This window comes from Nelumbo lutea, chromosome 5 (genome assembly GCF_056320005.1).
Source record: "Nelumbo lutea isolate HS-2025 chromosome 5, American lotus-T2T, whole genome shotgun sequence".
Classification (NCBI taxonomy): Eukaryota; Viridiplantae; Streptophyta; class Magnoliopsida; order Proteales; family Nelumbonaceae; genus Nelumbo; species Nelumbo lutea.
In genome coordinates, this window is record NC_142688.1 from 76,158,304 (window position 1) to 76,171,434 (window position 13,131).

Below are 13,131 nucleotides of genomic sequence, written 5' to 3' on the forward strand. Positions count from 1 at the left end.
GCACTTGAGGTATCAATAGCAGTAGGGTCAAAATAATCAATGGGAGCTAAGGTACTTGGTTGGGTAGGATCATCCATGGAGAATGTGATGGCATTGGTGGTACAACTTCTTAATGCTCCATAGCTCTTGAACTTGGTTGGCCTTTGTGATGATGAAAGAAAACACGTAAAGAAGGAGGTTCGGGTAGAGGAGGGAGCTGAATCTGAGGTAGAGGAGGATTCTGAAACTATTCGTCCTCATGCCTACACTTCCCCCTGAGGAGAAACAGAAAAGAAAGGTTCACTCTCAAAAAAGGAGACATCCATGGAAACATGATATTTCTGAGAAACAGGATCAAAGCACTGGTACCCCTTATGATTTGTAGGGTATCCCAAGAATATGGAAGGAATAGCACGAGGATCTAATTTCCCACCAGTGGGTGACAGGTTTTGAACAAAGCAACGACAATCAAAAACACGAAGAGGAATAGACAAAAGAGGAGCCTTGGGAAATAGAAGCTGATGTGGGGCTTTGTACTCTAACCACTGAGAGGGCATATGGTTAATGAGATAGGCAGCACAAAGGATAGCTTCAAGCCAAAAACGTTTGGGGACATTCATATGAATCAATAGTCCCTGAGCTACTTCAAGAAGATGGCGGTTCTTTCTTTTAGCAACACCATTTTGTTGTGGTGTTTGAGCACAGGAGCTACGGTGGAGTGATCCACGTGAAGCAAAGAACTCCATAAGATCATTATGGAAGTATTCTTTCGCATTATCAGAATGAAAGATCTGGATTTCGGTTTGAAATTGGGTGAATATCATTCTTTGGAAATCTTGGACAATTTTCGGAACTTCATCTCTGGTTCGCATGGGATCTACCCATGTATACCGAGAATAATCATCAATAAAGGTAATAAAATACTTGTAGCCACTTTCAGATGGTAAAGTAACTGGGCCCCAAACATCAGAGTGAACAATATGAAAAGGAAATTCAGATTTATTATTCTTTGAAGAAAAGTGAGTTCTACAATGTTTACTCAATTGACAAGTTGGACATACCAACTCAAACATTGACACTGACTTAAACGACTTTGGAAACACAGTCTTTAAGGAATCAAAGGATAAATGACCAAGACGATTGTACCGTAAATAGGTTTGACTCTTAATAGACTAATTCTTAGACTTTGTGACTGCAAGGTCAGCCTAGAATCCAAGTTGTTAGTATGCATCTGCCTCTTTGTTGTGGTTGGCGTGATAAGTAATGGAAATAGTTGTGGTTGGCGTGACAGTGCATCTGCCGCTTTGTTAGTGTGCCCTGCCTTGTATTCAATGACATAATCGTAGCCGAGTAATTTGGCTATCCATCGTTGCTGTTTCGGGGATAGAACTGACTGCTCCAACAGAAATTTCAGGCTATGATGCTTAGTTTGCATGATGAACCTCCTCCCTAGAAGGTAGGGTCGCCGTCGCTGAACTGCGGGGACAATTGCTATCATTTCTTATTCATATACTGACTTGGCCCATTTTTGTGCTGTCAATGCTTTGCTGAAAAATGCTAGTGGTCTTCCTTTTTGCATGAGAACCGCACCCACTCCCTGGCTTGACGCATCACATTCAATGATGTAGTCCTTTGAGAAATCTCTAAGTGCGAGCATTGGTGGGGACGAGACAGTTGTTTTGAGCATCTCGAAGGCCTGCTAGGCCTCCATAGTCCAACAAAATCCAATCTTCTTTAGTAAATTTGTCAAAGGGGCAACAATCAGTCCATACCCTCTGATGAATCACCAGTAGTACCCTGTTAGACCCAAGAAGGCCCGTAACTCCTTAACATTTTGAGGTTGGGGCCAATTTATCATGCTTGAGATCTTTTCTGGGTTTGCCGCTATAGTGCCGTTTTCGACTACGTGCCCCAAGTAGTGTACTTGAGTCTGTTCGAATGCGCACTTTGACTCCTTTGCAAAGAGTTCATGAGTCCTTAGTAGTTCCAAAGTGATTTGTAGATGCACTAGGTGTTCGTCCCATATAGCGCTATATACAAGTATATCATAAAAAAACTAGTGTAGATTTGCGCAAATGGGTATATCATTCATAAGTGCTTGGAACGTAGCTGGCACATTGGTCAACCCAAACGGCATGACCAAAAACTCATAATGCCAATCGTGTGTACGAAAGGCAGTCTTGTGGATGTCACTCTCATGGACCCGAATTTGATGATATCCCGATCTCAGGTCTAGTTTGGAGAAAATTGTGGCCCGACCGAGTTCATCTAGTAGTTCATCGATTACCGATATGGGAAATCGATCTTTCATAGTAATATTGTTCAGGGCCCTCTAGTCTATACAAAACTTCCATGTCCCATCCTTCTTTTTCACAAGTAATACCGGTGAGGAGAATGGGCTATGGATGGGTTGTATAATTTTTCTATCAAGCATATCTTGCACTTGTCTTTCAATCTCTAGTTTTTGAAAATAGGGGTAATCATAGGGCCTTACATTCGTGGGTGCCGTTCCTGGCAACAAGGGAATGCAATGATCATGGGCATGTTCCGGTGGTAGTTACTTAGGCTGTTGGAAGATCACTGAAAACTTCTGAAGTAATTGCTGTTGTTGTATGTGGGCTTCTTCAGATCTGTTGGAGTTACTTCCTTGGGCTTGAATTGGGCCGTTCCCGTGGGAGTCTTTTTGCATTAAAATGATGTGGGCTAGATCTGCTGCCTGTTTTCTTAGAGTGGCGATGCTAATGGGCCCTGGATCCTTGGACATCTGCCCTTGAATATGCACTTATGATTTTTCCACTTGAAAGTCCATTGTGAGGCGGGCCCAGTCACATATCACCGGCCCTAGTTGCCTTAACCATTGGACTTCGAGAACTACATCTGCTCCACTGATTTCTAGGGGATGTAGATCTACCTCGAACTCGTGTCCTTGTATCTTTAGTTTTAATCCTGTGCATGTACCGTCACACACCAGGTTGGACCGGAATCCCTAGTTGTCTGACCAATGTCTGAGTAATGAAATTGAGGGTGCTGCCACTGTCTATAAGAACCGACACATGGTGCCCTTGTATCAGTCTGGTTACTCTCATAGTTTGAGAGAAGGCAAGACCGGTTAAAGTTTGTAGGGATACTTCCGGATATTCTTTTGTCCATTGCTCCCATTCTAGGTTGTCCACTGGCTCGTGGATGTCTGCTGATTCCTCTGCGTTCTCGGTTTCGGGCTGAAGGATGAAAACTTGCTGGATCTTGCAGCGATGGCCCGGTCCAAATTTGTCTCCACACGCATAACAAAGGCCCTTTTCTCATTAGACTTGCATCTTGACCCAGGTTAACCTTTTGGCTGGGCCGAGTGGGCCTGAACCGGAGTTGGCTTCCTTGCTTGTGATTTCCACTCCTGGTTTGGACTTCGGTTTACCCAAGATACTAGGTTCCAGATTCGGTATACCTGACCGTAGCTCCCAGAGGTTGATTAATCCTTCTTGCCTGATTCAGTTTGTCTTCATGAAGTCAAGCTAATGCTGCTGCGTCAGGAACGGTGGTGGGTTGCATGGCTTTAACCTCCAGCCGCAGTTCTTCCTTTAGTCCACTGACAAAACTGCTGACCAATGCGTTTTCTGGCCATCCTTGCACGCGAATAGCTAACCTCTCGAACGCCATCTGATAATCTTGGACGGAGCCACTTTGTCGTAACTTGGCGAGGCTTTCATCATAGTTTTCAAAAGCCGAGACACCAAATCTCATGGTTAAGGCATCTCTGAAGTCCGCCCATGTGGCTCTTGGGTGGCATTGCCAGTACCACTGGTACCAGATGATCGCCTCTCCTTCTAAGTGCACGGAAGCTAGTGGAACACGATCAGGTCTAGGCGTATTGTGGTAATTGAAGTACCTTCCGGTTCGCAGAAGCCAGGACATGGGATCCCCTCTTGCGAAGACGGGAAACTTGATTCTTGCCATTCTGATGGTTCCTGATCCGCTTCGATGACTAGTGTCACTGTGTTCTTCTTGCCCTTCCTGATTCGGAACTGGTGGTGTCTGTTCCAGTCACCCAAGCAAGAACGCGAAGCTCTCCTTCATTTCTTTAATGTCTGCCGATAATGTTTGCATTTCTCCTTCCATGTTGTCGACTCTGTTCTCCATCGAGGACGACCTTGTGCTCGGCATCTCAGCTCTGATACCAACTTGTTTGGTAACTGCCTAACTTAGGGCTTTTCGAGGAAGCCTGCCCCCTGAAGCGCTCTCTCTCTCTCTCTGTCTTGAGAGAGAGATGGAAATTCCCAGAAATCAATTCTCCTCTTCTGGACTTCCTTTCCTTTTTTATAACACTCAGTTACAATTATGTTATATCAGCCTCTCCACTGTGCTGTAGGGATTTTCAGGCTACGTTAGCCATTGTTGGCCATTCTAAAGTGCAGTTCCTTTGTTATTTAAGTGGGGAGACTTGGGTTTGTGATGCGACGTGAGTGCATTGTGGTTACTTACTTGAGTGTCTATGGCACAATCTCCATAGGGCCTGAATCCATATACTTGCACCTAGAAAAACTTCACTATGTTTATATTAGTCTTTGAAAAGGAAATTGTGTCAAATGAAGGAAGGAGGCTGTGAGTATAACTTCTTGATTGTACTTATATTTGTGTAGGATAAATTTCTGAAAGATAGCTAGTCTAGGAAACCTTTTATTATGATTATGTTCTATATTTATTTGATTTTCATTCACTTTTTACTAGGAGTCTGAAGTGCGTGAAACAAGGAAGTTAAAGTCTTCACATGAGAACAATGAGTTATTAAAGGAGAAATTTTTGGAAGAAAAGAACCGCAGGGAGAGGGCAGAATCTGAGTTGCTTAAACTACAAGATATCCAGCTGAGTGCAAAGAAGTTAGAAGATGAATTAATGTCATGGAAATTGGCGATCCATGAGATTCCCGGTGTTTCTTGTCCTGATGATATTATCATTAAGTTTTCAGGCTTGCAAAAGTAATTTCTTAACCTTTTGTTCTATCCTTTGCATATCATTTATGGGAATTCCATTTTATTGCACTATAGATGAATGATTCCATACACTAACTCTGAATTTCCTATGGTAATTTACTTTTAATTGGATTGTGGTTTGAGATATGAATTCACCATCTACTAAAGTAATAGAAATTATTAGTATTGTTAATGGTGACCGCCATTGAACCATATCATTTCGACCATGCATAGTTGCCCAAGAAATGTAGAAATGTAGGGATTTTATAATGCTTTTTCTAGAATGAGCTGAGTTGCGGTTGGTTGGTTGGCCAAGGTAGCTTTTGGGCCCTGGTGTAAGATTTCCTGATTTGGAAAATAAAGATGCAATTAAGGATATGCAGGCACAACAACCAATGTTAGAACACCCGTGGGAGAGAAATCAGATTTTACAGTTATGATGGGCCTTCACCAAGGTTCAACAGGTAGCCCTGATTTATTTGCACTGATCATGGATGAATTGACTAAGCATATCCATGAGGAGGTCCCATGATGCATGTTTGCTGATGACATCATTCTAATTGATGAAACCAGCGGAGGATTAGGTGCAATATTAAGCTTATTGACAAATTCCTTGAACAGAAGAGATTATAATGTAAGACAAAAACAGAATATATGACATGTAAATTTAAGAACAATGGAAATGCAAATCAAAGTTGAAGGCAGTACTAGTTGTCCTATTGTTATACTATATATATAATATGGGAGATCATGTGTTTCTTATTTCTTGCTTGTATTTCTTGTTTCTTTAACTTGCCCACCTAAAAAGGGAATTTGTGTAAATGTACATATTTTATGCCCATGAGCTCATCTCAATAAGACATTGCTCTTTCGGGGTGGGGCATTCATTTGAATTCGCCCCTTAAACTGTTTATCTCTTCTTCTTTGCTGCATACGTGAAAACCCTTATAGGCTGACAAGAGTACACTTAGGATTGGAAACCAAGAGATAACTCAATGTGACGTTTTTCGGCACCTTAGTTCAATTATTCATTGTAAGGAAGAGATTGTGGATGATGTTGTCTGTAGAATTAAAGTAGGATGGGCAAAATGGAGGGGGTGCATTTCGAGTCTTTTGTGATAGGGGAATACTACTTAGATGAAAAGGAAAATTCTATAAACAATTGTAAGGCCTGCTATGTTGCATGTATCTAAGTGTTGGGCAGTCAAGAAAAATATGTCCAGAAAATGAGTGTGGCAGAAATGTATGCTAAGATAGATGAGTGGAAAACTCGCAAGTATATGACTGGGCAGTCTTAGGAACTTGGAAGTAGCTCCAATAGGTGATAAAATGAGAGGAAGTAGACTAAGATGATTTGGTCATATGCATAAAAGACATCAACATAACGAGTAGAAGAAGTGAATCAAGTGATTGTCACAAGTTGAAGTGGGTAGAAGGATAAGTGGTAGACCTAAACGGACATGGGTAGAAGTAGTAACTAGTAAGACATGATTTTAAGCACCATTAAACATTGATTTAAAGGCACACCTAGGCACATTTAAGGTATGTGCCTCGCCTAGGTCCCAGGCACACCACTTTCAAAAGGCAGGTGCCTAGTGAACCTAGGTGTGCCTTGCACCTCAACCCAGTTGTACACCTTCTTTTTTTTAATTCTTTTGCGCTTTTTGGTGTTTTTTGAGCATGGTGGCTAGGCCGAGGGCTCTACTGCCAAGCCCCAACTAAACCCCTTAAGGCAAGCTCCTGGACCCCCTATTTGCTAATGTTGTTCATTCACATTCATCGCAATAAAAAATATTTAAAAGATAATTAAAATTATAAAATCATTTTTTTAGGGATTAAGAATTTCAAGACCCTAACGTGGACTTGTTTGGACTTGCCTCAGGGGTTTGGTACAAAAGTGATTTGTACAATTAGGAATGGAAGATGTTACATCACATTAACTATTTGAAATAATGCAATTGGGAACGAAATAAAGAACTTAAATGTTTGACATTCTTGAATATGTTTTATACACTATTTTTTTTTTTTGTATTTTTCACTTTGAATATGTTTTATGCATTATTCTTTAAAACCTTGAATATGTTTGTTCTGTTCTAATGTTTTCTTAATTTATTGTCAGTTTTAACATTTATTTTTGCTTTTTACAAATATTTTTTTTTTGTTTTAAAATTTTGGGCCTTGATTCATATAGGCACATGCCTCGCTGTGCGCCTTGTGCTTTTAACACAGTCATTAAATTGAACAGCCTGGTGAAGCAAGATACATGTAGCCGTCCCAATATAGTTCAGATAAGGGCTTGGATGATGAAGAATCATCTCTAGTAATGGTTCAATATTTTTTGATCTAAATGCATTCAAAAACAAGAAAGTTTGTTGGATCTGCCTTTACCTATTTCACACTGCAATCTGCTACAATAGTTTTTGGAACTCCATTGCAAACAAACTACTTTTTGAAAAAGCAGATTTGCATCTTCAAGGCATTATGTCTCTGAGCATGAATGAAATGCACCTTATATGCATAATTTTCGAGGAGTCAAGTGACCAAGGTGAACTTGGGCACCCACTTAGGCATCGCTTGTTGTCCTTGTCGTCTGTCTGAACTTCTGGTCCATCAATGTATCTTCTCAAACCTATTCTGTGAACAGAAAACAGAAAGTGAAACATCCATAATTCTACATCAATGTTTTAAAATGCGGAGGCGTGACGTGAGGCGTTCCACTACCTAGAGGCATGAGGTGTAGTTCAGAGCGTAAGAGGCATAATCCTCCTGAACACAAGGAGGCTTACGCCTCCTTGAGAGGAAGGGGGATGAGGAGGAAGAAGAGGCAGAAGAATCTCATTTTTCTTTATTTTTAATAAAAACATTTTATATTAAGAAGAATGAAGATGCATAACACTAGTTAAAAAGGGGGGATGGGTCTTGTTGAAAAGGGGGCCTTTCGCCCCCCAGTCAAGGGGTCTGGAGGCTTAGACGCCGGCCCACTTTCTTTCCCCTTATCTTTTCTTCTCTTCCCATTCCTTTTCTTTCTTTTTCTCTTTTTTTGTCTTCTCTTTCTTTCTTTTTCTTTCTCTTCCCGTTCTTTTCCTTTCCTTTCCTTTTTTTTCTTTTTTTTCTTTTTGTCTTTTTACATGATGTGTGCGTGAGGCGTATGCCTCAGAGGTATCAGTGCCTTTGGCATTTTCCTCAGGGCGTTTTGGGGGCACCTCGCCTGGAGGCGTGCCTCTAGGCGTACACTTCCCACGCCTTTTAAAACACTGTTCTACATTTAGTTGATTGTTCCATCAAACTTTACTCACAGTATTGATAGACCCTCTAACAGAAGCTGTAAACAAATCAAATGGGCTCTGAACACTCACTTAGTTCCTCTAATATGAAGCCAGAGATTGTGATTATGACCCAAGGAGGCAGCAGTCACAAGTGAAGTTTTTCTCAGATTCTCATCATATGACCGATAGACTAGAGGGCCCTATATATTAAGACCTCTAGCACACAACGTTACAAAATTTTACTGTTGGAAGGGAGAGCCCTTCTAGTCTGTGAATTTACCAATGATCAAAGGACAAGCTTCCTGCAGGGTAGGATTAGTTGCCCAGAAATTATCAACTACCCTGCCAGACATTGACCACACCAAGCAAATAAATAGCTGACATGGCAATATTTTGATTAACTGTAAATAAGCTTAAGATAGGACACACGACAAAGATATTTACCCATTGGTGTATGCTATGCCATTGGCCGTAAGATTTATCCATACACCAAGGTTATTCTGAACTGAAGGCATCTGGCCACTCAGAAGCCACTATACAAGACATCATCTAAAATACAGATGTCTAGAGACTTGGACAATTGAAATATACATGAGTTAGTGGAGAGAAGGTCTATTCCCAAATAACCCATATGTCATGGGCTTCTGTGTGTATGTCTCAAACTGGACCAATGATCAGATTTATTGGTGATAAAAGGATCCAACAAAATCTGAAATGTAGGGGGCTCTGGCTAGGTTCAAAGTATGTACCTCTATTCAACTATAGACAGTGCCCTGCTACCTCAGAAATATTAAAAGCAGACCAGATTTTGGAATGGTGAAAACAGTCTCAAGAAAACCTTGAAAATTCATGGAAAAGATGTACTGATCGCTGGAAACATACTCTACCAAAGGAGAATATACGATTGAAGCAAGGAAAACAAAAAATAGATCTTCCAACCTATATGCCTCCTTTCCAAAAGAAAGGACAAAAGCTATCTTCCTTCTTAGTCTAGAGTCCAGATGTGTGACCCATTTAACCTATTCTAGGTGTTGAAACCTCCTTTGATACCATGTAATCTAAGCAAGGCACCTCATGAAACTAGAGATAATGATGGAGCAATGGAAAACCAATATGGAGAGAATACATGTCATTCTTGTTGGTTCAATAAAAGTTCGATGAATCTTTTGTAGGTTAAACCTTGAGTCTTGCTTTTACTTGTGACCCATTTAACCTATTCTAGGTGTTGAAACCTCCTTTGATACCATGTAATCTAAGCAAGGCACCTCATGAAACTAGAGATAATGATGGAGCAATGGAAAACCAATATGGAGAGAATACATGTCATTCTTGTTGGTTCAATAATAGTTCGATGAATCTTTTGTAGGTTAAACCTTGAGTCTTGCTTTTACTTAGTAAATTGCTGTCCATTTGTTTGATCCAACTACTTTTAGATGGCCTAGCATAAGGGGGCAATAATGTTAAGTTGTACAATGGGTCAATAGCTGCCATGATTTGGACAATTTGGGAGGGAATTCTGTTCAAGGTTGTTAACTGGGTGAAGAGTATTGAGTTCTTTTCACCTTTCTTTTCCAATGGAAATGGGCTGAAGTAGGGGTGTCAATTGGACCGGATTTGGTCGATTCAATCTGATGAATACTTAGGACCATTTTGGACTGGTTCCAATTCAGTGTCTGTACCATCCAATCTGTTCAAATTGGTTTTAATTTAGATTTGTTCCAATCCAAACATGGCCCATTGACACCTGTATTCTTAGTTTCTATCAGTGGACCAGATATTGGTTCAATCTGACCCAGTCCAATATTAATCCATTATGGATGGACCAGGTCCAATCCAATCCAATAGATACTTCGGACCATTAAGTCTGGACTGGTCCAATTCAATATGTCTTATTGGTCCATCCAATCTATCCAAATTGATTTTGATTTGGATGGGGTCCAACCCAAAACCAGTCCATTGACAGCCCTAGGCTGAAGTTGTGGGGTCTAGTTCAAAGAAGGTAATGATGGTAATGTAAAAATGGGTTGCACCGGAAAAGGAATTTATTTAACTTAATTTTGATAGTAGCAGTTTAGGAAATCTGGGGCCTTCAAGGATAGGTGGGGACTTTAGGGATGAAGATGGAAATGTCATAGCTATGTAATCAGGTCTTATTGGAGTAGGTTACTCAGTAAGGCCAGAACTTATGGCTGCAATTTATGGAGTGCAAAAATCTGTGGAGATCAGAATGGAGAAATCAATTATTGAAGGAGATCTGAAGGTGGTGATAAGTTGGTTGCTTAATAAGGAGAAGGTCTTAGGGATATTAATGAATGAGATTAAGGAATTTATATGGCTGTCAAGAAACAGGCAATTGAAAATTTCATTAGGGGCCCAAAGAAATTTTACCTTGTAAAGTGGAACAAGGTGTGCAGGCCAAAAGGAAGAGGGGGTTTGGGGTTTAGAAGGGTAAGGCTCTTAAACAAGGCACTGTTGGGTAAATGGTTGTGGAGGTTTGGGTTGGATAAGGTTCAAAATTTCTCTTTGGAGGAGCATAGTAGCTGGATAAATCTTACGGCATGAAGGGAGACCAGCTGGTGTGAATTTTAACCAGCTGGTGTTGAAGGGGATAATGAATTTTAACCAAGAGTTCAAAGCTTTGGTTAGGTTCAAGGTGGGGGGGGGGGGTCAAGGGTGGGAAGACGAGTAGTGTTGGACAAGGTTCAAAATTTCGATATGTATCAGGCCATATCGGCTGTTACGTATCGTATTGGGAGCTTCCCAATACGCCCCACCAGGGGGTGTTTCGGGGTCTAACCCAGTTCAGGGCGTAGGCTGGTCTTAAACTGACCCCTCTGAACTAGGTTAAAGAAAAAAAACTAAAAAAAAGGGAGCAACTCACGATATAGTCCGATATGCCTACTGGTGTATTGGACTATATCGGTATTTTGAACCTTGGTGTGGGATTGGGAAACTTAATGAGATATGTCCAAGGTTATACAGGCCGTCTGAGCAGCAGGTAAGTGTAGATCATTGTTTTGACATGAAGGGAGACCAGCTGGTGTGAAGCCCAAAGTTTAGAAGACCCTCGAGGGATTAGGAAATTGAAGAATGTCTTCTACTGCTGGATAAACTCCAACAAACTAATTTCTCAATCACCTCAAGAGACAGACTATGGTGGAAAGAGTGCAGAAATGGAAGGTTCACTATGAAATCGTCAGGGCAGTGATTTAAAGGCGCGCCAAGGTGCATAGGCAAGGTGCATTTTCAAAGGGTGTGTGGCTGGTGCGCCTAGTGTGCTAATGTTGCTCATTCTTTCATCCTAATAAAAGATAGTTTTAAAAGACACTTAAAGTTTTAAAACCTTTCTTTTTTTATAGGGATTATGAATTTAAGACCCTAATATGGACTTGTTTGGGTTGGCCTCGAGGGGCTTAGATGCTTAGTACGAAGGTGTCTTGTAGAATTTGGGAAAAAATAATATTTATTTTAATTTGAGATAATAGGTTTTTAAGGCATTTATTTCAAAATTTAAGTTTATATTTTTAATTAATTATTTGCTTAATATTTTAATAATTTGCATTATTTGAATATTGTGGCATTTTTTTATTTTTGTTTTTTGCATTTTTGCATCTTGCTTCGAAAAGGGGTGTGCCTCACCTTGTGCCTTCTTGTGCTTTGGGTGAAAAATGGCCCTTGCACTTTTTTTGTGGCTTTTGCTTTTAAAACACTGGGTTAGGGAGCAGTTAGTTTCTGATCAAGTGGAAGGAGTGTGGGGGAGCATTGTAACCTCAAAGTGGAAGCTTTCGCTTGGTTAGTGGCTTTGGAGAGCATTGTAACCTCAGATCATCTGAAGAGTAGAGGTTTCTGCATGGCAAGTTACTGCTATCTTTGCTGCTTGGATCAGGAGACAGTCTACCATATATAAATAACTTACAGTTACTGTTGTATGCTTATTTAATATGGGATAGTTCTTGAACATAATAATAGAAGACTAAATAACATTACTACCCTTAATACTGATGCTATCTAAAAGTGACTGTTTTGTATAATACATAAGGAGTGGAACCCTAATCTTACTGTAAGTAGTATAACTCTACTTCCATACTTGGTCTTGCACATGTCATAAAGTGGCATAATTACTAAAACAATATCCTTCAACCTAGGTGAAAAGGCGTAAACACCATTGACATGAACATCTGTTAAGGCAAGGGTGTGAGAGTATCTCTACTATTGCTCTGGATGGTAGGATTATGATTTGTCAATTTTGATAAATCATTGAGAAGTTAACTGTTGCAACAGAAAAGTTTTCATGTATCATATACCTCTTCAACTTTAGCTCTCAGGAATCAGTACTTACGTCAGTATGTCAAACTACTGTAGTGAAGTTTCTGTTTTCGTTTCCTCTTTGGCTTCTTATTTTTCATTTTACCATTCATTACTTGTTTGTTTTCCTTGTGTTTTTCTTGGAACATATAGTGATGTTGTCTTCTTTATCTTGTTGTGAGGACCATGACATAAATGTGCCTGTTTATGTCTCGACAGTTTGTTGCTTTTACGGTGAAACTACAAGTTCTTGCCTTGAATTTAGGTGTTCAATCCAGCTTTGCCAGGAAGGAAGAGATTATTCTTAGTTGACTATAGGTGATTTGTTTTTTTCTTTTTTTTTGTTGTTGCAGGGAGGTGATTGAAAGTATGATGAAGGTGGGTGAATTTAATGCACGCTGGAAACAAATGGAAGTAGTTCTGGAAGCTGCAGATCTTGGTAAACAAAATGCTGAATCTGAGGCCATTTTGGCGAAACAGAAGGCAGATGAATTGGTATCAGAAATTAAGCGGCTTGAACTAGTTGTAAGTTTTAGATGATATATTCTTTAGTTTAACTTACATGCTTGGTTGGTAAACTTATGCTTCCCATGCTTAGATTGTCCATTTTTGTCATG

The 13,131-nt window shown here is 40.2% G+C and overlaps 1 protein-coding gene across 2 annotated transcripts in view; it reads left to right on the plus strand.

Moving 5' to 3' along the window:
* The window catches only part of MAD1 (mitotic checkpoint family protein), a 108,613-nt gene that overhangs the window by 37,719 nt on the left and 57,763 nt on the right, over positions 1-13,131 (plus strand). For both annotated transcript variants that reach the window (XM_088945326.1, XM_088945327.1), the window contains exons 7-8: positions 4,702-4,949; positions 12,868-13,039. In XM_088945326.1, the coding sequence (XP_088801452.1) occupies positions 4,702-4,949; positions 12,868-13,039 (420 nt within the window). The remainder of the gene's footprint in view (positions 1-4,701; positions 4,950-12,867; positions 13,040-13,131) is intronic.